At 46.7% G+C, this 25,636-nt stretch overlaps 1 protein-coding gene across 15 annotated transcripts in view; it reads left to right on the top strand.

Annotated features, from left to right (window-relative positions):
* FGFR2 (fibroblast growth factor receptor 2) overlaps positions 1-25,241 on the top strand; it is a 99,804-nt gene extending 74,563 nt beyond the window's left edge. For 12 of the 15 annotated variants that reach the window (XM_004468065.5, XM_004468067.5, XM_004468066.5 and 9 more), the window contains 9 exons: positions 1,414-1,565; positions 4,318-4,439; positions 7,615-7,725; positions 9,108-9,298; positions 15,631-15,753; positions 16,325-16,395; positions 17,966-18,103; positions 20,461-20,566; positions 23,536-25,241. In XM_004468065.5, coding sequence (XP_004468122.1) covers positions 1,414-1,565; positions 4,318-4,439; positions 7,615-7,725; positions 9,108-9,298; positions 15,631-15,753; positions 16,325-16,395; positions 17,966-18,103; positions 20,461-20,566; positions 23,536-23,700 — 1,179 coding nt within the window. In that variant the 3' untranslated portion in view covers positions 23,701-25,241. Of the gene's footprint in view, positions 1-1,413; positions 1,566-4,317; positions 4,440-7,614; positions 7,726-9,107; positions 9,299-15,630; positions 15,754-16,324; positions 16,396-17,965; positions 18,104-20,460; positions 20,567-23,443 lie in introns of all 15 variants that reach the window. The other 3 variants (XM_004468069.5, XM_004468070.5, XM_071215644.1) reach the window with 1 other exon arrangement.
* Positions 25,242-25,636: the final 395 nt, after the last annotated feature.

Here is a 25,636-nt window from a genome sequence, read left to right on the forward strand (position 1 = left end):
CATTAAAAATTGCTTACAGCTTGATTTTTAATACAGAGACCAACTTCCTAAGACTGTTTTCTTTCCAATTCAATCTTGGGCATCTTCTAAGCTTCCTACCCATGTTAAGGGCAGTCTGAGCTTGTACAAAGGAGAGATTTGAGGTTTTCCTAAGAAGTTCCCGGGAAATGCAAGTCATCTGATTCTCCAGGGAAACTAGTCCAGGTTCCCCTTCATGACAGTTCATCCCAACTAGATTTGCTCACCTGGATGCATTCTCTCTTTGCCACCTGGATGTAGAAGGTGTTTGTAAGAGCAGCTGGGAAGTACTAATGAGCTGAGCAGTTGGGCAGGGGACAGAACCAAAGGTGGGCTGGTGGGCTGCTCTGGTGGGTCGTGCTGATCCTCTGTTCCAGCCTGGTTCATGGCTCAGAATAAAGTGTTGTCCCAACAACCCATGATCTGACCGGGTTTGTATAATAATCCTCAGGAATGACCCTTAAATGGGCACCTCTTATTTTTCATTCTCTGAAACCAGCAAAGGAAGATAATGTATTTTTTAAGAAATAACCATCTTACCAGATGTAGAACCCAGGTGGGTCAGTGTAGATGAGAAAAGAAACTCTCTGAAGCCCCGCCTGCTGCTTCAGTGGGAGAGGGGCCCTCTCCTGATTGGATGGGCATGCATTTTTCTTTCCCTTCACGCTTCATCCCGTGTGTGCGAACCACTGGTTTCTGAAACCAAAGCTAACAAGTGGCAGCCCATTTTTGCTTACTGGTGTGGGCGCCGGCACATTCCTAGGACTGGGGAGAAGGAACACAAATTGCGCTTCTGGATCGGAAGCACCGATTAATTGGGGAGTGGTCCCTAGAGCTGGGGTCCCCTGTTACCTTGAACAAAGGGAGTTGGAGAAAACAGATCAGCTGGCTACCTGACTGTCACATTCGGATCCTCGAGCTATTTCCTTCAGTCATTTTGCTGTATTTTCCAAAAGATAGAGGGAATACTAAAGAGCTGATTTCCCAAATGTTCCCATTAAATTTCAGAAGCATGCCACTGAGGAGCGCGCTGCATAGGTCAAAGTGTTCTTGTCTGTTTATAGGTAAAGAGGCAGCCACGAAGCACCTGAGGTGGGCTCCAGCGACTGTCTGGAGGAAACAGGAGAACAGAAGGAAAAAAAACTTGCATTTGATCAGGAGCTGTATAATTTTGTTTGAAAACCTGATTTTAGGAACATAGTACCTGGATGAAAGCTAGTCCTGCATAGGAGGGAGGAAAGAGGAACCAGAATCCAGTGGTTTCCATTTTGGTCCGAAGTCCCTGGCTCTGACCACTCCTTTCTAGGAACCCATGTTCTGGCTGGGCTCCGGCAGGTGTCTGGGCTTCTCAGGTGGAGCCAGGATTACATCTGTGTCTTTGCATTTTGTATCCAGGTGTCTGCCGAGTCCAGCTCCTCCATGAACTCCAACACGCCTCTGGTGAGGATCACAACACGCCTCTCCTCAACGGCAGACACCCCCATGCTGGCAGGGGTGTCAGAGTACGAACTGCCAGAGGATCCGAAATGGGAGTTTCCAAGAGATAAGTGAGTAACTTCTGTTGGGAATGTCCCCACGTGGAGATGTAGATAAAATGGGTAGAGTGGATTGAGATTTCCACAGCAGAGGGCAGGCAGTGATGACGTCAACGTGATTAATTGTGATTGACCAACTCTGGGGGAAAAAAGGACTTTTTTTTTTTTTTCAATTTTCAAGGCACAGCTGCTAAGCCATAGCTGGTACCCAAACAGGATGGTATCTGGGTAGCATTTTTTGTAATTTCTAGTTACCTCAAATCCAGTTAGATGTAATCAAACTGAAATTATCCAATTTATGAAAACAGATTTGGCTTTCCAACTCCTGATGACTAGAACATGATGTTCTGTAGTTCATTTCTTAGGAGAAGTTAGATGCTGCGTATAAATTGCCTTAAGAATCTTTCCCCACTGGTGCTGTTTTCCATGGTTATTAATGTGATATCAGGTGGTAGGGCCTCACATATGGTACCTGACATCTGATTTTCTGTGGTCCATAGCATCCTCCTTATTAGATGACAAAGAGATGGTACACCCAGGTGTTTCATGAGAATGTGCCTGCCTGGACTCTAAGGAAGGCATTATTGGGAGCTGTGTATTTGTTTATTGTTGATTGCCTGGAAGTCTCTGCTTTGGGCTCTGGCAGGCTGGACTTGACTCTTGCTCTGCCAGCCAACGGCTGGCAACCTTGGGCAAGTCCCCTGATTATCTGAACTTCATTCCGATAAGTGAGGGTCCTAGGATGGAACACAATTCTTGGCTCCTGTAAGTTCCCCTGTCTCCTCCCTTCATGTGTGGGTAACCCGGGAACTCTGAATCCCAAACCCCTTAAAGATGGTGTTGTCAGTGGGACAGATCTTGGGCTTCTAGCCCAGACGCATCTGAAATGAAGTGGCTGGTCCCTGAAGGCTTGGCAGCTCACTTCTGGGGTACCTCTTGCAGTAGTTAGAGTCAGTGATTTGAGAGTAATGGAATGTGGAAATGCCAACTATATTTTTGCACTAAATAAAGTGGAATACATTTTGACTCACATACAGCTACCCTCTTTGCCTTGATATAGGCAACATCTCCCAGAGATATGTCAAAGAGGTGTTTAGTTACTGCAAGAGGACTTCATATACAAATTTGGAAATAAAAGAGATGAGCATTTCCAGAGACTGTATTTGACAAGCTCTCTTTGGAAAGAGAGGTAGCTTACGTGGCAGTTGTAATTTTGCTTCAGGTGACATCACACCAGAATTGTTTCCCGAAAGCCAGTTTAGAGATACTGATGTACACCATAAGCTAGAATCGAGTAATTGTACAACTATCATTCAAAGTGCTAATGGAAGTAATTTCCAGTTTGTGTACTTTACAGTTTGAGTACTGGTGAGGTCCCGGGGAAAATACAAGGAATCATTTCTTTACTGTAAAATGTGGAGAAGGGAGTGTTTCTCACAAACCCTTCCGGCTCCCCAGTTGATGGGTGATTATGCCAGTACGGGGGTTCATATGTACAGGCTTAGATATAAATGACTGACCTGGAGAGTCATGGTTGTATTTTAAGAAACTGCAGTGGCGGGGTTCAGGCCGTGATCCCTGCCACCAGCAGTGCCTCCGTCAACAGAGGGGTGTCTGTGTGAGCCATCCTGTTGGTTCCCTCCCTAGGGGACCCCAAGTGTGGAAAATCTGAGTGCTAAACGCTTCAAAACAGTGTTTCACACAAATGTAGGTGGAGCGGATTTGCAATGAATGAAATCTATTTAGAAGCCATTTATTAGATCGGGGGCAGAAGTTATACAAAGAAAGGGTTGTTACACTTGTAGTAGCAAGGCAGTAGGACATAAATTTGCCAGTTTTCCAATGCAAATGTTTATTTTCTGCCAAGATGTTAAATTTAATTTTAGTTCTGGAGAGAAACAGAGTGACCTCAGCATAGCATTCGCTGCCCTTTATGTCTTTATGTTGAACCTTTTCAAACCAATGTGTACGTACATGAATACTGCTTACTGATGGTAGCTCAATGTTGTGCTATGTCGTGCTTAAGTTACATTCATAAGTATTCCGAAGACTTCTCCGTTTCATTGGTTTTCTGGAATGCCTAAGAACAATATATGACTATTAGTGTGACGTGCAGAGGGTTTCTGAGCTTGGAAATTGAGTTTGTTGTGTTCAGTTTGGATTTTCTCCATGATTAATTTTGGGTAGTCATAAGGATTTTTGAACTGTTATGTGAAAAATAGTACCTCCCATTTTCTAGCATTTTCTTTTTGCTTTAGTGAAAAAAGGAAAGATTCCTCAAAAACGTGTTTAAAATTCCTATCATGTAACTGAGTAAGGAATGTGGCCATAAGATCCAGTGTTATTTAAATAATAGTGATTTAAAGCCACCGCTCTGCATGGACAAAACATTTTTTTAAAAAGCTTTAACTTTTTTCGTTTGAGACATTGTAAATTCCAAATATTCAATTGGCTCAAGATCCACAAACTCCTCATTGTTCGCACTCAGGAAAGCTGACCACCTCACTAGCAAGGAAACCATAAAGAAAATCAATTGAGAATACAAATGTCAAAGGTAATCACTCTTCACCAGTAATTGACATTCTCTAAAACGTCACTAAGAAAACACTCCAACGCGTGTGTGCCCTAAGTCTCATTAGTTCCATAGGATAAATGCTCCATGCTTTTGCAAGCTGCTGAAAGATTTTTATATTTAGTTCTGGCATTTCACTCGCTACACCCCTTCACCAGATGCTGTGTGCTAATCTCCTGTTTACACATTTAGGCTGACGCTGGGCAAACCCTTGGGGGAAGGTTGCTTTGGGCAAGTGGTCATGGCTGAAGCAGTGGGAATCGACAAAGACAAGCCCAAGGAAGCAGTCACGGTGGCTGTGAAGATGTTGAAAGGTGAGTGGGGAGGAAGGGGGTGTCTTACCAAGAATGTTCCTTTCATGGCATCTGAACTCCATCCTGGCAGGAAGTGGGGAACACAGTTGACCTAGGGGTTGAGAATTTTTCAGTATAAATCAGTATCCTGGACAGACTATCTTGAGCTGAATTGAATGGACTTTAAAATTTTTTAAATTTTAGTTACTATTTTTCTAAGATTTATTTTATTTATCCATTTCCCCCCATCCCCTTGTTGTTTGCATTTGCTGTTTCTGTTTGTCTTGTGCTGGTCTTTTTTTAGGAGGCACCAGAAACCGAACCTGGGACCTCCCATGTGGGAGTGAGGTGCCTAATTGCCTAAGCCACATCCACTCCCTGCTTTGTTGTGTCTCTTATTATGTTTTCCTCCATGTGTCTCTTGTTGCCTCATCTTGCCGTGCCAGCCTGTTGCTTCAGTTCGTGGTCTTGCTCATCTTCTTTAAGAAGCAGCAGAAATTGGACCCAGACCTCCTGGGTGGTAGGCAGGAGCTCAATCACTTGGGCCACATCTACTTTCCAGAATGAATGGACTTTTGAAAAATAAAATTCAGTTTTGTTAGAAAGTGGTAACCTCCTAATTTGTTTTATTCTTTGACTGCTTGTAAACGACCATAATTCCTTTTTTAAAAAATTGAGGAGAGATTCACATACTATAACATTAACTGCTTAAAAGCAGACAGTTGAGTGGCATTTGGTATGTTCACAATGTCATGTGTGACCACCCACCTCTATCTTTTTCCAAATATTTTCATTATCCCAGAATTGGCCATGCTTTTTCATTCCCTCCATATTTTTATGGGGGGCTCACATGTTGGATTCAGGACTCAAACCTTCATTTACTTCTCTGAGTTGGAAAATCGGCATTTGAGGAAGCACAGGAGAATGGCGGCCGTGTCTTCACTTCCGCCAGAGGAACAAGGCAGGCATGACCCCGGTTGGGAGAGTCCACTAGAAAGCTCAGAAGGCGCGAATGGGATTGGTGCTGGTACAGAACCTTCTGGGGCCCGTAAACAGTCACCATGCGATGTAAATGTTGAATCTGAACATTTCCCAAGGAACTTAAAAAACTTTTAACCATTAACTTCCTCCCCTGCAGTATTCTTTTATGAGACGGGTTATAGGGAACACTGACGTTATAAATCCTACAGTAGGGATTTCAGGAAGGGAGATGGCGGCGCTAAGCTGGGTTTGTTCCCACACGGCCAGGCAGAGAGGTTCTCCTTGGGATGCGCGGTGCCTGACACATGGGGAGTTAGACGTTTTTCTTTCCGTCATGGATTCTCCTGGGAAGGTTATCATGTGCCTCCCAAGGGAAAGTAGCAGACTGGGGGGAGTCAAGAAGATATAGGTGTTCCAGCTATCTATCGCTGATGGTTTCCCAAGAAAGCTAGGATGTTTGGAGATGTTCCTGGACCTTGGGGTTTGATGCCAGGGAGGAGAAGCGTCTCTTGGAGATAGCCAAGGGCCAGGTGGGGTATGGGCTGCATGCCTCTTGCAGCTCCATGGCACAGCCCCAGCCGGCCAGAGCAGCCCCTGGCGAGGGACCTAGATGTGAGAAGACCTGGGCTTCGCAACTCCATCGGCAGAACTGATTCTGTTCAGGAGTTCCAGGGGTTGTTTCCCCATCATGCCAAGTCTGGCCTTCCCCGTTAAGGTCTGTGCAGCCATTGGGCCCTGAGCCTTGCAGCATGCCCTTTTCTGCAGCCATGCGTGGCTGCAAGCCTAGAGAGAGAAGAACATCCTGGGTGTGTGTGCACAGTCATCTCACCCTCTCCGTGGCAGGAGGCTCGCTCCTCGAAGTACCTCAGTGTAGATTTTGCACACACAGGAGAAGGCTCTTCCTTTTGTCATTTATATTGCTCTTATTTTTGTGAAACTAAAATGCCGGTTCCAATCTATGCCCCTATTTCATTTTTTCAGTAAGTCCAGACTTTTCCATAATGAATTAGTTCAAAGGGAGGCTCAAGGGGAAAAAGTCTGGTCACTTTTTAGAAGCTAACTTTGAGCCTGTGTATGTAGGACTTAAGGCACTCTTGCTGGCAATTGTAGAGCAGAGGTTTATAAGACCTTTTTTTAAGGATGAAAATCACAGGCTCCTTTGAGAAGCCAATGGAAGTCATGGACTTTCACCCCCTAAAAATGCATGCAAACACACACAGTTCTGCACACAGTTATAGGGGGTGTCACCTAAACCCACCTATGATGTTCTAAGGGCCCCTGGGGCTTGCATTAGGAACTCCTGGTCTGGAGAATCCAGTAGTGATTTGAAAACCTCCCACCCTTGCCCTCTTCTCTGGATGTTCTCATCATGGTTTCAGTGTTCTGTGGTGTGATATGTCATCCTGAGGGCCTTAGAAATGCCAGAGAATGGGGTGGTCGTATGATTGAGGAAAACATGCACACGCCTGTGATGTTTCTGGAAAAGGACTGGCTCTAGCATCAGAGGCTTTTGTTTTAGTCCTGACTTGGAATCCATTGAACCAGAATTTGCTATCTGACATAGAGCAGGGAAGTTCCCTGCCTGGGCCTTTGTCCCTGCACCAATAAAACGAAGGGGGTAGGACAGGTAACTGGGGAAGTCTTTCTGCTTCTAAAATTTAGTTTTGCACCATTTCAACATTCAAGTTTTCGGCACCCACTGGTGAAGGCAGAGGAGTTAGAGGAAACTGACGACTGACTTATTTACTTACACACACACCGCCACCCATTGTTTTGTGCTCACTGTCTGCTCTCTGTGTCCATTTGCAGTGTGTTCTTCTGTGTCTGCTTGTCTTTACTTTAGGCAGCAAGTTTACTTTAGTTCCTACTGATCCTGGGATCTTCCCCTGGGATCTTCTGGAGTGGGAAAGAGGCGCTCAATCTTGCGCCACCTCAGCTCCCTGCTGTGCTGCATCTCTTACTGTCTCTCCTCTGTGTCTGTTTTCGTTATGTCATCTTGCTTCGCCAGCTCTCTGCATGGGCTTGCACCCTTGTGTGGGCCAGCTCGCCATGTGAGTCAGCACTCTGCATGGGCCAGCTCGCTGCCCAGGCCAGCTTGCCTTCACCAGGAGTCCCTGGGAAACGAACCCTGGACCTTCCATATGGTGGATGGGAGCCCAATCGCTTGAGCCACATCCATTTCCCTGACTGACTTATGATGACCTAATGTTTGTAGATGACGCCACGGAGAAAGACCTTTCTGATCTGGTGTCAGAGATGGAGATGATGAAGATGATTGGAAAACACAAAAATATCATCAATCTTCTTGGAGCCTGTACACAGGATGGTGAGTAGGAGGGAAAAAGTGCTTTCAGCCAAATACTCCACATTTAATATTAGACTTGTTTTAGAAACTCTTGGGCTTTGGAACTGGCTTCCAAGGTATCTCGAAATTTTGCCCAGAGCAAAATACCCTTTGAAAGATGTTTCCAGGCATTAGCACAGAAGTGGCTCTGTGACCATACCTGGGGTGCTAGAGAAAGCCAGGCATAGGGAAACTTTAGATCTGGGGGGAGGCTGTGGGCACCTGACCTGTCCACGTCCTTGGAAAAGGCAGTCTCAGACTTGCTCGTGTGCTTTGTAAGTACTAAGAGAACTTCCTTCAGATAAGGTCCCATATCTTGGTGGAGAAAGTCTTTGCTAAAAATGAGGGTAAAGGAGTCCACCTCTTGTTCTGGGCAAAATAGAACCAAGGGTTGCATAAAAGAAGAAACTGGTGTGAAGGAACACATGATCTCCCTTAGGGGAAAGAGACCTCCAGCTTCTCTCATTGAAAGCTTATGGCACTTTGTGAAACAAGTTGACAGCCATGAACTTGAAAATGCGTATCTTCAACTTGGCACTTTCTCTGTTAGTTCTACACAAGTTGGCAGACTGCTTCAGCGAAGGGCCAGGCAGTAAATATTTTAGGCTTTGTGGTCCTGAACAGTGTTGATGCAACTACTCGTGTTTGCCATTGTAACGAGGAGGTGGCTGCAGCCAGCTAGCGGATGAGGGGTCTGGATGTGTTCCCATACGATTTTTTACAGAAACAGGCAGTGGGCCAGATTTGGCAACCTGGTCTGTACATGGAGAAATGGAGAAATCATCACACGTGTGCATGAGGAAACACATGCAGAGGCGGTCATTGCACCGTTCATTATGCCCCCAAATTGGATGCAACCTAAATGCCTGTGAGGAGGGGAATGGATAAATAAAGTGTCGTGTGTTTATACGATGGCTGTATGGAGCCATCAAAAGGAATGTTCTAGAATTTTTTCATCAACCTAACTGGGGGGATATAACAGTTCATTTTCCTTATTATTCATTTATGTTGTTAAAAATAATACATTGTTTATTGATACACATACGTATGTAAAGATATTTAAAATGAACTGGAAGGATATGCCCGATGGATCACATTTATGGTAGCAGTTGCCTTTGAGGAGGACCCAGCTGAGAGAATGCTGAAGGCACTTTCTTAAAGATGTTTGGGGCTGTCTTGGCAAAGAATTATTGTTTTGTTTATCATTTTGATCAGAAAACCGATATTCTGTTTTTGCAAGGCCTTTTCTGTATGTAAAAGTTTTTAAAAAAGCAATATTGGGTGATGACAGCTAAGAAGCACCAGTGGGGCCACCCCAGGCAGGCCCTGCGTGAGGCCTGAGGACCGGACTTCTCCCTCCGCAGGGCCGCTCTATGTCATCGTCGAGTACGCCTCCAAGGGCAACCTCCGAGAATACCTGCGGGCGCGGAGGCCGCCTGGGATGGAGTACTCCTACGACATCAACCGCGTCCCCGAGGAGCAGATGACCTTCAAGGACCTGGTGTCGTGCACCTACCAGCTGGCCAGAGGCATGGAGTACCTGGCTTCCCAAAAAGTGAGTCCTTCCCCTTGCCCCTGGTTAGGCGCAATCCAGCCGAAAGTGTCTTTGAAGGAGACACGGGCAGTTTGGCGGTGCTCATTTGCTAGCTCAAGCCCTTGCATGTCTTAGACAACCTGGAAAACATTTATTACATTTTTCGCGTTAGTGCTCAACGATCTCTTTAAAAGCCAAATTGGCCTCATAAACTTACAGTGAAAACTGCAGAGATGAGCAGAAAAGCCGCCTTTTCTCCGCAGGGCTTGGCCCTCCCCAGCCGCAGCTCTCCACGTGGAGGGGACTGGTCTGGGGGCGTCTCCTTTAGTTTGGTGATTTCTTGGCTTCCTTTGTTCTGTGGTTATTGGATGTAGACAACATGTTGGCTTGGGACTTGAGTTTGGAACTGCATGAACTCTTCGAGAATGAAGGGGAATTTTCGTAACATGGCATCTTGGGTGCCTGCGATGCTTTTTTGCCTCATTCGTGGGGATGACCTCTGGTAGGAGGTTGGCTGGGTCCCCTGAGGGGCATCGCTTGCATTCCAAGCATTCCACTGACCCTGGAACTTGAAACATTTGAGTTATTCTGAAAGCAGTTAAACAGGTGACCAGATGCTCTCTGGGGCGTTTAGGGCTACCCAAGGGACCCTCCCTTAGTCCCACTTTCAAGGTGAGATTGGTGCAGGACTACCTTGTTGGGCAGAGGTGGGGGCTGCCTCCAGAATTCCTCAGGTCCCCAGAGAGTAGGTGGGCGTGGCCCCTCTCTCACTTGGGCTCCCCAGGGACTCACCCCTGGCTCCCTGGATGTGAGGCGGCGTCACACATTTATGTCCCCGCTGGGGCCATGCCAGGCAGCCCCTGTTGGATCAGGCAGAGTGTGGGGCTCGAGGGCCAGCTGTGCCCCAGCCTCTGCCAGCTGTGGACACCCAGGACCATGAGCCCAGAATTAACACATTTTTGGGGGGTTTGTTTTTGTTTGTTTTTTTTTCCCCAGGAAGGTACAGAGTTTCAGGTTTTTCTAGATTCTTTCTTGTAAAGTATCCCAAATTTGGGGAAACTAATTAAAAACAGTTTTATATTCCATGACTGTGTGTATGTGTGTGTGTGTACACAGATGGAGTCAGCTAAACCAGAAAGTCTCTGGCATGAGGAAATAAGAAGACAAATCCCCAATGTGGGGCATTTGACAAGATATTGCATCAAAATGTCAGTGTCATAAAGGACACAAGATAGTTAGGAGATGGTTCCAGATTAGAGACTGAAAAAACATGGCAACTAAATGGAATATGTGATCCTGAACTGGATCCTATATGAGAGTGAGGTTTTTCGAGGGGACAACTTTTATAGATGAACTTATGAAACAGTGAACATTAAATATGGACCGTGTGTTAGATTATATTGCTGTACGGATGTTAAATTTGGGGACTGAGTATAATGGCACTGTGTTAAGGTGTGATGTATCAGTGACATCCATAACTCACTTTGGTAAGTGTGGAAAGTAGAAGAAAGGGAGGGAGAGAGGGAAGGATGGAGGGAGGAGAAAAGCAAATCCAGCAAGTATAGCCATCCCTTGTCCTGCTTCATCTTCTCTGTAGCTTTGAGACATTCCTAAAGAAACGTTAGGAGGGCGTTGGCTCGCAGGCTGTCTGTTGGGAGCCTCTGGTCCTGGACACTCCATCCTCCCTGGGTGGGAGGTGTGCAAGAGCTTTCTGCACCCAGCAGGGCACTGCTGCTCATACAAACCCTGCTGGCCTGGCTGTTCGTTCACGGACAGGTCCTCCTCGAGCAGCGCTGCCATCTCACACCCTAGGTCGGCTGCTTAGACGAGGCTGGCCGGGTTGATGAAATCCTTGACAGCTTGGAGCCAGAACCGTGAGGTGACAGCAAGAGAGATGGAGGCAAAAGTGGGAGCAGGAAATAGTTTATCAAACCCTTGAGAAAGGGGCTGTGGGAGGAGACGCAGGGGAAAATTGTTAGGGAAGGTGAGGGGCTCAGGTGTTCAGGGAATGGGAAGTGGGAGAAAGTTCTCCCAAGTCATGTGCCAAGACCCTCGAAGGAAGGATGTAGAGAGAGGAGGGTGTGAGAGGCGGCTGCCGGCAAGGCAGGGGCTGCTCGTTCGGGTCCATAAACACCTGCCAAGGAGTCTGGGCTCGGCTGGCAGTGCCAGGGGAAGCCCCTGAGGGGGCTCATGTGATCGGGTTTCCGCTTTACAAGAATGTTCTCACCGCCACTTGCACTGTGGATTGGAAACCACTGAGGGCCGCGTGCACGGCGATGGTGGGCTCGGCTGGGCTTATTGTGTAGAACACCCAGAGAGAAGTCGATCCATCGGAGATACCGTTTCCTATTAGGAATGGTAATGGATTGGTTAGAAATGGGGCAGGGCAGGGCCGACTCCTGGATTTCCAGCTTTGGAAACTGAATGGTGGTGTCGTTTCCCAAGAGGAGGAAGATCAGGGTTGAATCTGGTTTTGGCCAAAAATCAAGAGCTCCTTTTTGGATCTCTGAGAGATATTCAAGGGCACATGTTAGAGCTACAGGCTGAAGCTTGACTCTGAAGTGTCGCCTAGAGGTGACAGTTAGGAGGCAGCAGGGGAAGGTGCAGTGGAAAGCCTTGGGAGTGGGTGAGGACAGCTGGGGAGAGCCTGAGAAGAGAGAACAGAAGCGTGGAGTCAAACCTGTGAGAACTCCAAAGTCTAGAGTAGCGGAAAGAGCAGGCGATGGCTGAGAAGGTGCAGCTAGAGAGGCAGGAGGCATCCAGGGCGCAGGCCCCCGAGGCCACAGGGGTCAGCTGGGGTGTTCTGCACAGACAAGAGAAGCATGTCGACCTCTAAGCCTACAGCCTACGTGGAGGCCAGGGCTGAGTTGCTGCCACCCCCGGCCCAAGGACACTGCGGTGCTGCCCATTTTGGAGGCAGTTCGGTATGATGGAGAGAGAATAATGAGTCAGGTCAGCTTGGCAAAATGGGACGAGTGAGTGAGTACCTTGTAGAATGACAGAATGTGAGAGAATGGCAGCAGCTCTCATCATTCTTCTCTGCCACTTGCTGGGTGCTTGGTGTCTGCCAGCACCAGGCAGCACTGGACATCCACAGTCTTACGTAACGCTCCAGACAGCTCTGAGGTAGGCAGGATTCGAGCCTCCATGTCATAGACAAGGACTCCAAGGGCTGTTGGGAAGTGACAGGAAAGATGTGAGCCCAGGGCAGTCTGAGTCCCTGGCTTCACTTCCGAGAGGAGGAGACACAGGACATGAAGTGGTGGGGACTGGACCCCGCCTCCCACTTGCCCACCACGCTGCTCCCCTCCTCGCAGGCCCTGCTCTCAGTTTCTCCTGTCAGTGGAGATGGTGACTCCTGCCTTCGCTCAGGGCGGAGGGCAGGACAGGGATATGCTGCGTGCAGTGGCCTTGGGTGGCAGTGTGGGCTGGGGTCATTATGGTTGCTTTGCAGAAGAACCCAGGCTCAGAGGACAGGCTGGTGATTCTTTGGGGCTTGGCAGGTTCCAAAGTCGGGGCCTGGAACCGGTTGGGAGCCAGAGGGTCTTAAGAATGACCCTCTTGGGGTTGGGAGGAGCCTGCTTCCGTAAGTGGAGGCTTGCTCACAAGGGGAGAATGAGGGCCAGGTCCCTTTTACCCTGGCCTCCGCACCCCCAGACCCTCACCCCACGGAGCAGTTTAAAGACCTGCTTCCAGGAAGGCAGGGCCACAAAGAACTGCTGAGTGGGCTTTCCGGCACTAAGCGATGTGGGATTTTGAATTCAGCTCAACAGACATTTACTGAGTCAGTCTCTGTGCTGAGTGCTGAGAATTTAGAGATGGCTGTACAGGGCCTGGCCTCAAGCAGCTCCCAGTGGGCAGGAGAGGCAGGCAAGTAAAGGAACACAGTGATGTCCACACGATAGAGTTAGCTAAGGATGCAGATGAGAAACATTTATGAAAGCCTTGCTATTTTTAGCTCAATGCTATCCTAAGTGTTCCTTTTTGAACCAAATCCCAAACCCGGTTAAGTATCTGAGGTGTCAGACCTGAGCAGGATTTTATAGCAAGCCCCGGCTTCCGCATCTGTAAAATGAGGATAATAATATCCAATCTCATGAGGTCGCCATGGGAACAGATTGCCAGCAGCCAAGCGAAGGTACCCAGCACAACTCCTGGGTCATAGGGCTGCTTGTCTTCCTTCTCTTAGCAACCTGTCGACCTTCTCCTGGTAGAAAAATGGAACCAAACAGTCCCGGGGCCCCAATTATGGAAAAGGGTCATTCTCCCTGCTGGAGAACAGTTCCTACTTCTACAGATGATGGGAGTTTGGCTTAACTTTAATTATTTTCTTGATTTGGGTATTGGTTCCAAGTTTCCTCTTGCCCAGCCTAGGAGGTGGGCTTTGGAGTTTCCTGCACATTGGGATGGCCTGGCTCTTGCTGAGAGGGTTGACGGGAGACGTCGTGAAGTCTCTGTCCGAGGGGAGCCCTGATGTGTAGTTGGAGCTCCATGCGTGGGAAGCCAGATTCTCCTGACCACACAGCTTGCCAAACACACAGAGCTCGTGTCTGCAGGAAGCACACACAGAGAAAGTTTTGGCTCGGTGCTTGGAAGCTCAACCTGAAGAGGCCTCCAAAACCAGGAACCCAGCTCCAGCCCCGGCCGGATCTCGGGGAACAGGCGGGCTTCTGGGAGTTCTCACATTTCCCGCTTCCAGTCTGGCCGGAGATGGGCATACTTGTGTGGCTTTCCTATTCTAATCTTAGCCTGTCTGGGGTGGGGGTGTGGTAGGGCATGGAAGTATATGAAAACAAGGGATAGCTGGGGGAGGGCTGGAATAAAATAATTCCTCTTTTCTACCTCAAAAAGGCTGGTCTGGCTTGCTCCTTCTGTGGTGTGCCCATTTAAAACCAGCCCCATTTCAACCTTGTCGAATGGACTGGAAGAAAGCTCTCCCTCGTGTGAGAGTTAACCTTTGAACATAACCTGTTAAAAGCATTTGATGGTGATGTCTGCTTGCTTCTTTATTCCTTACCTCTTCTAAAAACAGGAGGCAATGGTGGGCCGAAGGAGCATCATTATCATATCAGGATGAAATCCTGGTGTAGGAACACTGCAACTAACACTCTTCAAACCCTTTACAAATGCACATGATTTGTAGAAAGGGAAAAGAGCAGTTAAAAGGGACCTTTCTGAGACCCTGGAATTAGCATGAGGCCCCCCATCAGCTGCCCCAGAGCAAGCACTTCTGCAGCAGCGAGCCCTGCCCAGGTGTGGGCAGGCAGGTGGAGGCCTCGGCACTGGTGGGTCACCGGTCCTGCTGGAAGTGGACTGAGAAGGTGAAGAAACACAGTTGAATAGGCAGGCATGCGCTGTGACAAATGCCAGGAAAGGACACACTTGATCAATTCTTTCAAAAATCCATTTTGTGGGAAGTTTGGGAGCTTGGAGACCAGCGAGGCAGGCTGTGCAGCCATCGTGGGAGAATGAGAATCTGGGTTTGAGGAATTAGCAATGGGGAGAGGGGAAGGGAGACAAACCAGAGAGCGCCATTTTGAAGCTGAAATCCACAGGACTTGGGGGCAGTGTGTAAAGAATTCCTGTTGTCTACCTCTCTGATCAAGAGAGTCAAAGAGAAGAATTGGGGGAGTAGAAGCCTTGAATTTGAGGGGCCAAGGGGGTATCAGTGTAGAAGTGCCCCCTTCTCAGTTGGAAATGAGAATTGGGTCTCCGGGTAGAGGTGTGGATTTGCTAGTCTTTTGTAATCTAAGAGTTGAAACCATGAGACTCTTTGGAAGTACAGAAAATTAAGGGGACAATTCCTTTCTTTTAAGGGACAAAGAGAGTGGGGAGTGGGGGGAGCCAGTGAAAGACTGAGAGGGTGGGAAGAGGAAGAGCGTGAACTCAACAGGGACAATTTTCAGAAATGAGCAATTAATCAACAGTGCCCAATGCTGCAGAGGGAAGATACTGAGAGTTTAGAAAAGGCAGGTGAGAATGTTTGAGGAGTGAGTTAGGAGGTAAAGAAGTAATGCTTGAGTTTAACCAACTGTTTTGAAAAGCTTGTCCATAGTGGGGAGAAGAGCAGGAGCCAAGATAAAAGATTTCAGGGTGATCTAATACAGATCTTGCACCAAAGCAGATGCCAGTGTCGCTGGGCCACTCTGCTAATAAAAGGTGTGCAGTGATTTGCTTACCTTTGCCCTTTGAAATAACCAGGGTTTTTTGTTTATTTTTATTAGAAAGTAAATATCAGTTTTTGACTTGTTTTTCTGTCTGTGTTCTAAGAAATTTTAGTATATTTCCTCTTTATTCATGATGCATTTTGTAATGAGTTCTTTTTTTTTTTTACCTTTCTTTCTTGATTTCAGTGTATTCATCGGGACTTAGCAGCCAGGAATGTTTTGGTAACAGAAAATAATGTGATGAAAATAGCAGACTTTGGACTGGCCAGAGATATCAATAATATAGACTATTACAAAAAGACCACAAATGTAAGTCTATGGACAAAGATATGGGGGAGGGGAGTGAAGGTTGCAGAATGTTCCAGAACGACATCATAGATTTTCAGAGCTGAAAGGGACCAAAAAGGGTTCTTTCTCTGTACTTTATTCTTGTTTGCTTGGAACTCTTCGCAGACTTCTCAGTTAGCAAATTTAGGCTGAGCTGAGGGTCCTTTTAATAAGCATGAAACCCTCTTGTACACAGAGGGTATCAGCAGCCTCTGATTTTCATGTGTTTGTTCAGAGGGCTTTCATAGCAAAGATGGAAAGCTTGAGATTTACTTGGTTAATCTCTGCTGGAAGTTGGTCAGGGTGAGTCTGTGTGCTGAGGAAATAAATGATAGCCAGGCACCGAGGACGTAGTGTTTCACCATGGTGTCCAGACCTGTGCATCTGACAGATGCTGTAGCGTCCTAGTTGGAGCTGATTTCTGCTGTGGGAAGGACCAGTAAAAGGCATGAGAGCATCAGCTCTTAAACTCCGCACAGCCCCACTGAGCCTCCTGAAGTAAACTTGTTTTTAATATGTTGGTGTCTATCTACATTTTCTTCCACATTTGTAGGGGCGACTCCCAGTCAAGTGGATGGCTCCAGAAGCCCTTTTTGATCGAGTATACACCCATCAGAGTGATGTGTAAGTGACTCCCTTTTCTCTGTGTTCTTCGTTGGGTTGAACTGCAAAACTACTGCACGATTCTTCACCTTTCTTCATTCTTTGGTGCCTGCTACATGTCATAGTATGATAGAAGGTGGGAGTCAGCCCTGGGGAGGGTGGATTTTATGTCTGTAACCAATGCTCGCTAACCGGCCTGGCTTCTCAGCGCTACTTACTTTTGCCAGCCTGGAACCCCCCCCTTGACCTGAGTCACCATGTGCAGCTGTAAAGCCACCGTCTACTTTGCCAAGATCTTGGCATGTTCTTCACTCTCTTAAAGAGTAATCCTGAGACTTTTTCTTTGATAGTGATTTGCTTTAATTTCCCTCTATCACAGCTTCCTTAAAGGGCAGAGTTGAGCTTAGGACTTCCCCAGAATCAGCTCAATGTGTTCCTCCTTAGCATCTTTGATAGCATAAAAATAGAGGAGAAATTATATAATATTTCTATTCAGATACACTTAAAATGGGATCGGCTCCAACTAACATTTTGGGATTTCAGTTTAGAAATTTGGTTGAAAGATATTGGGGAACCCTGGGTGAAAGATGCTTGGAACCTCTCTAGTTTTGCAACTTTGTTTGAGTCTATAATGATTCTAATATAACAAGTTAAAAAAAAAAAAAGAAAGCAAGACAGTTGAGCCATTTTTTATTTGGAATGGCAACACCTCTGAGGTAAGCATTGTTTCCCTGTCATCACAGTCCTCTTGCACAGCCTAGAAGCTTAGGATGCTCCGTTTTGCCATGAGTAAACCGAGGCACAGTGGCTATTTCTGCCTGCGTTGTGCTGCCCCTCTTGCTCTGCAGAAAATGGGACTGAGGGGCAGTTTCACTTCTCACCAGAATAGAATAAATAAGGGCAAGTTTCCAGGGCTACAATGATAGAGGTAAATTCAGGATTTTCTACTCAATTATTTTCGAGTGTGAATCTCTGGCCCTGGATTCAAAAAGTCCCCCTGTGGACCTCTGATAGGTCAGGTATGGATTTTGCCCCATGAGACCTTTTCCATTTCTGTTGTACAGAGTTTGTCTGCCAGGAGCATGGGGCCCCTCCACCCCACTCCCAGCACTGCGCTGACTCCTTTCGTGAGCTTAGCCCGTAGAACCTCTGTGTCTTGGAGGCGCTGCTGGCCAAACAGGGTAGCCGTTATCCCCCAGAATTAGCGGCTGGCCTGTCTGCCAGCTGCCTATCCTGGTAGATCGCAGCCCTCAGGCCTAGCACATAGAGATGGAAGAATTGGACAAGACGGTTGAAGGGTTTTGAAGCTTAAGAGTAGAGATCCTCACCCCCGTTGGCCTCAGCGCAGGTGAACAACTTTATTTAACCAGGATGGGGTTTGCCTTTTTGTATGATTGAGAATTCCATTGGGACGTCCTCATGTCATCATCATTTGTGGGTGCTCTCGGGGGAGGAAAGGACATGTAGGATGAATTGCAGGAGGGCTCCCATCATTGTCTTTGAACCTAAGGAGTGCATGGAAGTCTGTCTTCTTCTCCTGGCATGATTCGGTCTGGTCAGGTTGGTAATGTTGTCTCCCCGCTCTCTGCAGCTGGTCCTTCGGGGTGCTCATGTGGGAGATCTTCACTTTAGGGGGCTCGCCCTACCCAGGGATTCCAGTGGAGGAACTCTTTAAGCTGCTTAAGGAAGGGCACAGGATGGACAAGCCGGCCAACTGCACCAACGAACTGTAAGGACCGCGGCGGATTCTCCGCGCCAGCCGCGCCACTCCCGGCTTCTCGCGCTTCTCTGGGGCCCCGGTTGTCTATAAATACTCTCGGAGAAGAATTGCTGACGCTTTCTGGGCTGAATCCCAGAACCGAGATAGATTAGCTACACTGACAGCCATTACTTGTCCAAAAGAAAGAACATCATTTGGAGGTGTACGGAGTTGAGCCATAAATCATGGAGGGAGGCAGGCTGCTCCTCGGCGGGGTCCCAGCTGCAGCCTGAGCCGAGGGAGCTCCCGGGCCGCTGCACTGTGCTTTGCTGTCCTCTCTCCTTGGGATGACAGAGAGATGGATCTCATGCATGGGTCAGAAAACAAGCCACAAAGCTGTGGGGCTGCCCCTCTAGAGGGTGGGACTAAAGAACCAGGAAATCTGTCCATGGTGGTTGACAGCTGTGGCAAGGCCAGTGAGAACAGCATCTTCAGAGCTTCTTAGTGACCATGTCACTTTAGTCTGCCGTCAGCCGCCTTACTTAGAGTGATGTATCCATATCTGGTTATCTGAATTTTACCCCTGTTTTAGGGCACAGATTTAAAGTTAGTCCAGTTGTCTTCTGTAGAGTACCAGGTCTGCTATAAAATCATTAGCTGATTATTAGAAAAACATAACCCACACTTTAAGTGAAATTACTTCGTGTGCATGACGTGTACTTTATGCAATAAAATCGATGCTTTGAAAAGGAGTGCTGCCCCCACCAGATTAACCGAAAAGAGTGGTTAAATTAGCTCAGGGACTGCAGGCTGCTGTGTCACCTTTCACGGGGGTTTTATATCCGCAAGCCGGTGGGTGCTTTGCAGTGTTCAGTGGACGTCTGATGGTCACATCCTAGAGGATGTCATGTAAACATGCTTCTTGGGTTCCTTGTCATTCCTGTTGCTTTTTCGAACTTGGAGGGTCTGTTAAAACCTATCATCAAGATAAGGCTTGGGGGAAACGGACTTTGGCCCAGTGGTTAGGGCGTCCGTCTACCACATGGGAGGTATGTGGTTCAAACCCCGGGCCTCCTTGACCCGTGTGGAGCTGGCCATGCGCAGTGCTGATGCGCGCAAGGAGTGCCGTGCCACGCAAGGGTGTCCCCTGCGTGGGGGAGCCCCACGCGCAAGGAGTGCACCCATAGGGAGAGCCGCCCAGCGCGAAGGAGGGAGCAGCCTGCCGAGGAATGGCGCCGCCCACACTTCCCGTGCCGCTGACGACAACAGAAGCGGACAAAGAAACAAGACGCAGCAAATAGACACAGAGAACAGACAACCAGGGGAGGGGGGGGAATTAAATAAATAAATAAATCTTTTAAAAAAAAGATAAGGCTTGGGCACCTAGGCCTATCAAAGAGGTAATCAGGAAGTTAGTATGCAGCCTGCTGATGACAAATTAATTTATAAAAGCCTTACCTGGGAAGTGAATGTGGCTCAATGGCTAGAGCTTCCGACTACCATATTGGAGGTCCAGGGTTCAATACCCAGGGCCTCCTGGCCGTGTGGCGAGCTGGCCCATGTGGAGTGCAGCCACATGCAAGGAGTGCCGCCCCACACAGGAGGGCAGACCACCCAGGAGTGGAGCCTCCCATATGGAGAGCTGATGCAGCAAGAGAATGCAACAAAAAAGAGACATGGAGAAGAGATGATATGAGATGCAGTGAACAGGGAGCTGGGGTGGAGCAAGAGAATGGCTGCCTCTCTGTTCCGGGAGCAGACACAGAAATAACACACAGGAAAATGGACACAGAGAACAGACAAAGGGGGGAGGGGGAGGGGGAGAAGAAGCAGCAGAAGAGAAAGAATATCATCCCTATAAAATAAATTAAAAAAAAAAAAAAAAGAGCCTGACCATAGAGCTGTTGAGTTTCAAGCCTTACTTATTTATTTATACTGAAGAACCTTTGTCAACTAAAATTTTAAAACAAACTGGAAGTCCCGGGCAGGTGAAGGTGGAGCTGCAGGCCCCTGCTCAGATACAACTCTTCCCATGACTTCCAAATTGCCTTAAAAGGGTGGGTTCCTTGATAGCCCTGGGACAGATAGCAAAAGTCAGCAAGTCAGCGGTGAAAATGCATAGAAGAGTTTTTCTTGGTGTTATGGACGCATTCCGAAAATATTTTTGTGTGAAGTGATGTTTTTGTCAATCAAAGCGTCTTTCAGAGAAAGCTACCAGTGAGAGAGTGAATAACTACCTCCTGATTTATTTGCTTGGAAAGTTCTGGTACATTTTTGTAATTTAGGGCTTATCTGTGTATTGCCTGTTAAAACTGTCTTTAGTCAAGTACCCTGTGAAATTAACTCACCAAGTTAGTTAACTCACCAAGGAAATTAATTTTTTCCAGGTACATGATGATGAGGGACTGCTGGCACGCTGTCCCCTCACAGAGACCAACGTTTAAGCAGTTGGTGGAAGACTTGGATCGAATCCTCACCCTTACCACCAATGAGGTAAGAACCTCGTTCCAGAAGCCTCGTAGTGTGGCCTGGCTTAGGAAGACTTCCCAGCTGGCGCCTGTGGTATAGTTAATCATTTTTTCCACAGGGGTCAGACAGAGTTAAACTATGGGTTCCTATCAAGTGGTGATTTTTCTCAGAACTGCATTTTGTGAGGTCTGCCTCACGAAACCAAAGACGGGGTCCGTGCCCGCATGTGGACTGCAGGGTGGCTTTGGGGTGGGGAGTCCAGGAGACAGATGTGCAATCCCAGCAGTTTGGCTTGCTGGGAAGAAGCTAGGGTGGATAGGCTGGTTTGATCTGTGTCCTGGTCATTCAGGAGAGAACTGCTGATGTCCCGTTAAGGACCAGTGTGACCAGCTGCAGGGAGGCTCCATAGTTCCAGCTTCCAGCACATGTCACCATCTCACGCGCTCCTGTGTGGTCATGGGGTGTGGCCTGTGGTCTCTTCCTGTGTCATATATAACTGAACACATGGTTTCCTCAATGAGTACCTGAAATGTACTTTAAGTGAGAATGAGCTCCTTTTGTTAAAATAAGGTGTTTCCACTCTAGACCCACTAAAGGAGCCCTCTTGTCCCTCCCTCCTTGCCTGCATTCAGCCATTTCAGTGGCTGCTTCAGCTTGTGGACAGAGTGGCCTTGATGGTACGGAAAGAATCTGCATATAGCAGGAAAGGTGATGGTGAACCATTCAAGTCCAGTGCAAGTCCCATGGCCCAGAGCAACAGCTAGCGAATGGGTTTAATGATGATGGGGCAGGAAAAAAATAAATTTGTCTTCTCAACAACAAAGACAGTTAAAATCTGATCCCAAATGTCTTAGAAGGCAAGTAATATATTTAATTTCTGGTTTAGGAAATAGTTGTACAATGATTTTGAAAAAAATTTAATGTAGTGATGTGAAGCCTCAACTCAGCAACTTTATCTTGTAAGCTTGACTGTGGCTTGTGTTGGATCAAGAGAGGGATTGTGTTTAAACGAATACAGCTGACCCTCAGAAGTTGAAAGGAAAGGAATGGTTCAGGGGAGGGGGGGGATGCGACAACTTTATTCTCTTGCCAAAATTGTTGTTTCTAGTCTAAGTTCCTTTAACCCTAGACTTGGAATCCACTGATATCTCTGTTTTCCCCTATCAGATCTGAAAATTTATGGCTTCATTTAGAAACTAGAAAAAGCACTCAAGTTCCGTTTTAATGATCCCAGGTCCATGTTCAATGCTATTTCTGTATGTATTTAAAATGGGTTCGTTCAGACTGAAATTTATATCTAGTATCCTAAAATTAATAAACAGAATGGCGTATTGTTCGATGGATATAAAAATCGAAGTTTTCTTTCCTTTCTGCAAATCATTACCATATGCTCAAGGAGAATGGTTCCATGTAGGGCAAAATTTCATTTTTATCATTGTAAGCAAAAAGTCCTCTTTTGATGTGGCGGGTGTGTTTGTTTCCAGTTGTGCGGCCAGTGCTGATGTTGTTGGAACTGACACATCCCGGGTCTCAGATGGGGGCTCTCCCTCTTGCCAGCCCTGGCCATGAATTCTAGTGCTTTGTCTTTTAAAATGTGTTGTCGCCAACATTCCATGGGCCCATCTGATAACACTGATGCTGTTTGTGCTGCCGTCGGCACTTATCCCCCCTTCTCAGCAAAACCACGTCATAGGGTGGGCGTCGGTTTCTGGATGTATGAGCAGAACCACCCTGACATGCCAGCTCGGTCAGGGCAGGGAGCCTCCAGTGTCAGAAATTTTTTATTATGCTAGGGCAGGGGTCAGCACGTTTTTCCTGTAAATATCTTTAGCTTTGCAGGCCAGACATCTGTTGCAGTGGCTTGATGCTGCTGTTGTGATGCCAAAATAGCAGGCCAAGTGTAAACGAATGAGCTTGTCTGTGTTCCTGTAAAATTTGACTTATGGACCCTGAAATTTGAATTTTCTGTATGTTTGTATGAGTTTTATGTAATCTTATTTCATTTTAATGTTACGAGATAGTCTTTTTCTTTTCATTAACCGCCCCCTCCCCCCCCCCCCCACCAGCCATTTAAAAAGGTGCGTACCATTCTTAGCTCATGAGCTTGGAAAAAAATAGGCAATGTGCAGGACTCGCCCTGTGGGGTGCAGTTGCCGCCTTTCCTCTAAAGTTGCCACATGGTCTCTCAACGTGTCTTAAGTCAGGGAAGTCTTGTCTTGGGCCATCCACTGAGCACCTCTCTGACAGCAAAGCCAGGGATGCTTTGGAGAGCAGAATTGCACTTTCTGAATTTCAGTCCTTCAAAACTTAGAAACATAACCTGTTTTTCCCAAACTTTCCTTTAAGAGCCAGCCCATCGAGGATGTAAAATCCATGAGTGTATATCCAATCCTTTTTTTTTTTTGAACCTGTTTACATTTTCATATTGAAGCGCTTCTGAGTGTAATGAATGGCATCTGTTAACTTACCTCCATGTGATGAAGTATTTCCCTCAAGTTATCCTAGAAATGACAATAGTGAAGTGTCCTTCAGAATATACATACGCATGGTCTCAATGATTTAAGGAGGGCCTAGAAAGCCACAACACATTAGGGATTTTCATTTCGTTGGGGCACAATTTTGAACCAAGTCCTCTCGCGAGGGAGGTTTAGCTCTGAGGAGGTCGGGTTGGCTGCCTGACACCCACCATCCAACAAGGTTTTCTTGTCCTCTGCTGGCCAACAGTTAATCCATAATGGGTTATAAAACAAAAGCGTAGCCCAGAGTAAATAAAGCTGGGGTCTCAGAGAGGTCTTGGAAAGCCGGTGTGGCCTGGGTCCCTGGGAAGCCCTGTCCCATTCCCCATGTCAGTATGTCCAGAGCCTGTGTTTGAAATAAGACGTTTCTCTTCCCTTCTTTCAGGACTACTTGGACCTCAGTCAGCCTCTCGAACCGTATTCACCTTGTTATCCTGACCCAAGATGAAATAAAACGTCTCTCTTCCCTTCTTTCAGGAATACTTGGACCTCAGTCAGCCCCTCGAACAGTATTCACCTAGTTACCCCGACACCAGGAGCTCTTGTTCTTCAGGAGATGACTCTGTTTTCTCTCCGGACCCCATGCCTTACGAGCCCTGCCTTCCTCAGTACCCACACGCAAACGGCAGTGTGAAAACATGAGTGACAGTGGCCTCCTGTCTCCCCAAGGGACAGCGCCAGGAACCCACCCACACCGAGCAGGGAGGTCACATCTCCAGGAGATGGTTGTGTCCGCTTGTATATATGGGTCAGAGGAGTAAATAATTGGAAAAGTAATCGGCACATGTGTAAAGATTTATACGGCTGAAGACTTGTCATCTCCCCTGGGAAGAAGAGACTGTTGATGGAGCAGCGGCCTGCATGGACCCCGGCAGTGAAGCCTCTGACCTGCCAGGAGCCAGGTTACTGGCTGTGGACCAAGGGGACTCAAGGCAAACGTGTGTTCTGCCTTCGTTGTTAATTTTGTAATAATTGGAGAAAATATATGTCGGCGCACACTTACAGAGCACAAATGCGGTATATAGGTGCTGGATGTATGTAAATATATTCAAATTATGTATAAATATATATTATATATTTACAATGAATTATTTTTTTGTATTGATTTTAAATGGCAGTCCCGATGCACCTGGAAATTGGTCTCTTTTTTAATAGCTCTTTGCTAATTGCTGTTTCTTACACAGAATTTCCTAATTTTCACCGAGCAGAGGTGGAAAAATACTTTTGCTTTCAGGGAAAATGGTATAACATTAATTTATTAATGAATTGGTATTATACAAAACAACTAATCATTTATAGGTTTTTTTTTGGTTTTGTTTTATAATATAAGTGGCATTCCTATGCAGGCAGTGCAGTGGACTAGTTAATCTATTGCTCAGACTTAACAAGTTACCAGATCCTTTCAAAAGAGAAATATTCAGTTTCTAGGAATCATTTGGGGAAAATGAAATTTTCATTTGTGTTGAATTTCTGCTGTCAGAAGATTGTTCTTAAACCATCTAAATACCATATTAAAAGACCCCTTTAGTAAGAAAAGGTGTTTTGTTTCCATATGTGACTTACCATTGAGCCTCTGTAACTTTTAACTGAACTTCCCAGGATCAGCGGTACCAGCGGCCTCTTAAGAAGATGCCTTAATCCATTCCTTGAGGGTGGAGTTTAGTTGAGATGATAGCAGAATGTACTTCTCTCCCGGCAGCTGGCCTTCTGCCCCCAAGTTGCACATTAATCAGATTATCCTGAATTCTCTTCAGTGAATTTTGATAATGGCTTCCAGATTCTTTGGCCTTAGAGAAGCCTTTTAGTATCTTCGAGTCTCACAATTGAAAATTGAAACACAGAGTTGTTCTGCTGATAGTTTTAGGGATACTTCCATCTTTTTAGGGGATTACTTCCATCTAATTCTGGCAGGACCTCACTGAAAGGTCCGGCCTAACTCCGATGTCAGATTAAAAGTATTGCTGTATTGTTTGTTCTATATTAAAGTATTGTTTTGCTTTCAAAACACCCACTCACTTTGCAGTAGCCATGCAAAATGAATGCAGATTACACTGATTTTACGTGTTAAGAAATTGGAGAAAGTATTTAATAAAGGCTGTTAATTTTTATACTGACAATAAAATGTTTCTACAGATATTAATGTTAACATGACAAAATAAATGTCACGCAGCTTATTTTTTTAATCCTCGTGTCTTACCAAATGGTTTCCTATGCCTGGAAGTCTTGACTCAGTGCTGTTTGGTGTGAGTGCATGAAGGCTAGAGCTGGGAAGGGTCTTTGTTTGCTAAAACAAGGGTGACTCTCCAGAGGGGTTGGCTGGGACCAACCATACTGGGATAGTACTGGGACAGCTTAACCTGATGGGAAATCAGAAGAGATTGGTCCAAGCCCTGGATCTGTTGTTCATGGACTTTTGGCCCTTAGCTGCTCACCAGAGGAGCAATTAGGAAAGGAGTGGGAGAGAGCTTTGCAAATGAAACGGGGAGGTGGCAGAAGGACAGAAGGACGGGAGATTTGGAGAGGGGAGATGACCAGAAGATCTGGAACTGGAAACCTTCGGCTGGCTTCCTCACAATGT

The sequence above is a fragment of the Dasypus novemcinctus genome, chromosome 6 (genome assembly GCF_030445035.2).
Source record: "Dasypus novemcinctus isolate mDasNov1 chromosome 6, mDasNov1.1.hap2, whole genome shotgun sequence".
In the NCBI taxonomy this organism is placed as follows: domain Eukaryota; kingdom Metazoa; phylum Chordata; class Mammalia; order Cingulata; family Dasypodidae; genus Dasypus; species Dasypus novemcinctus.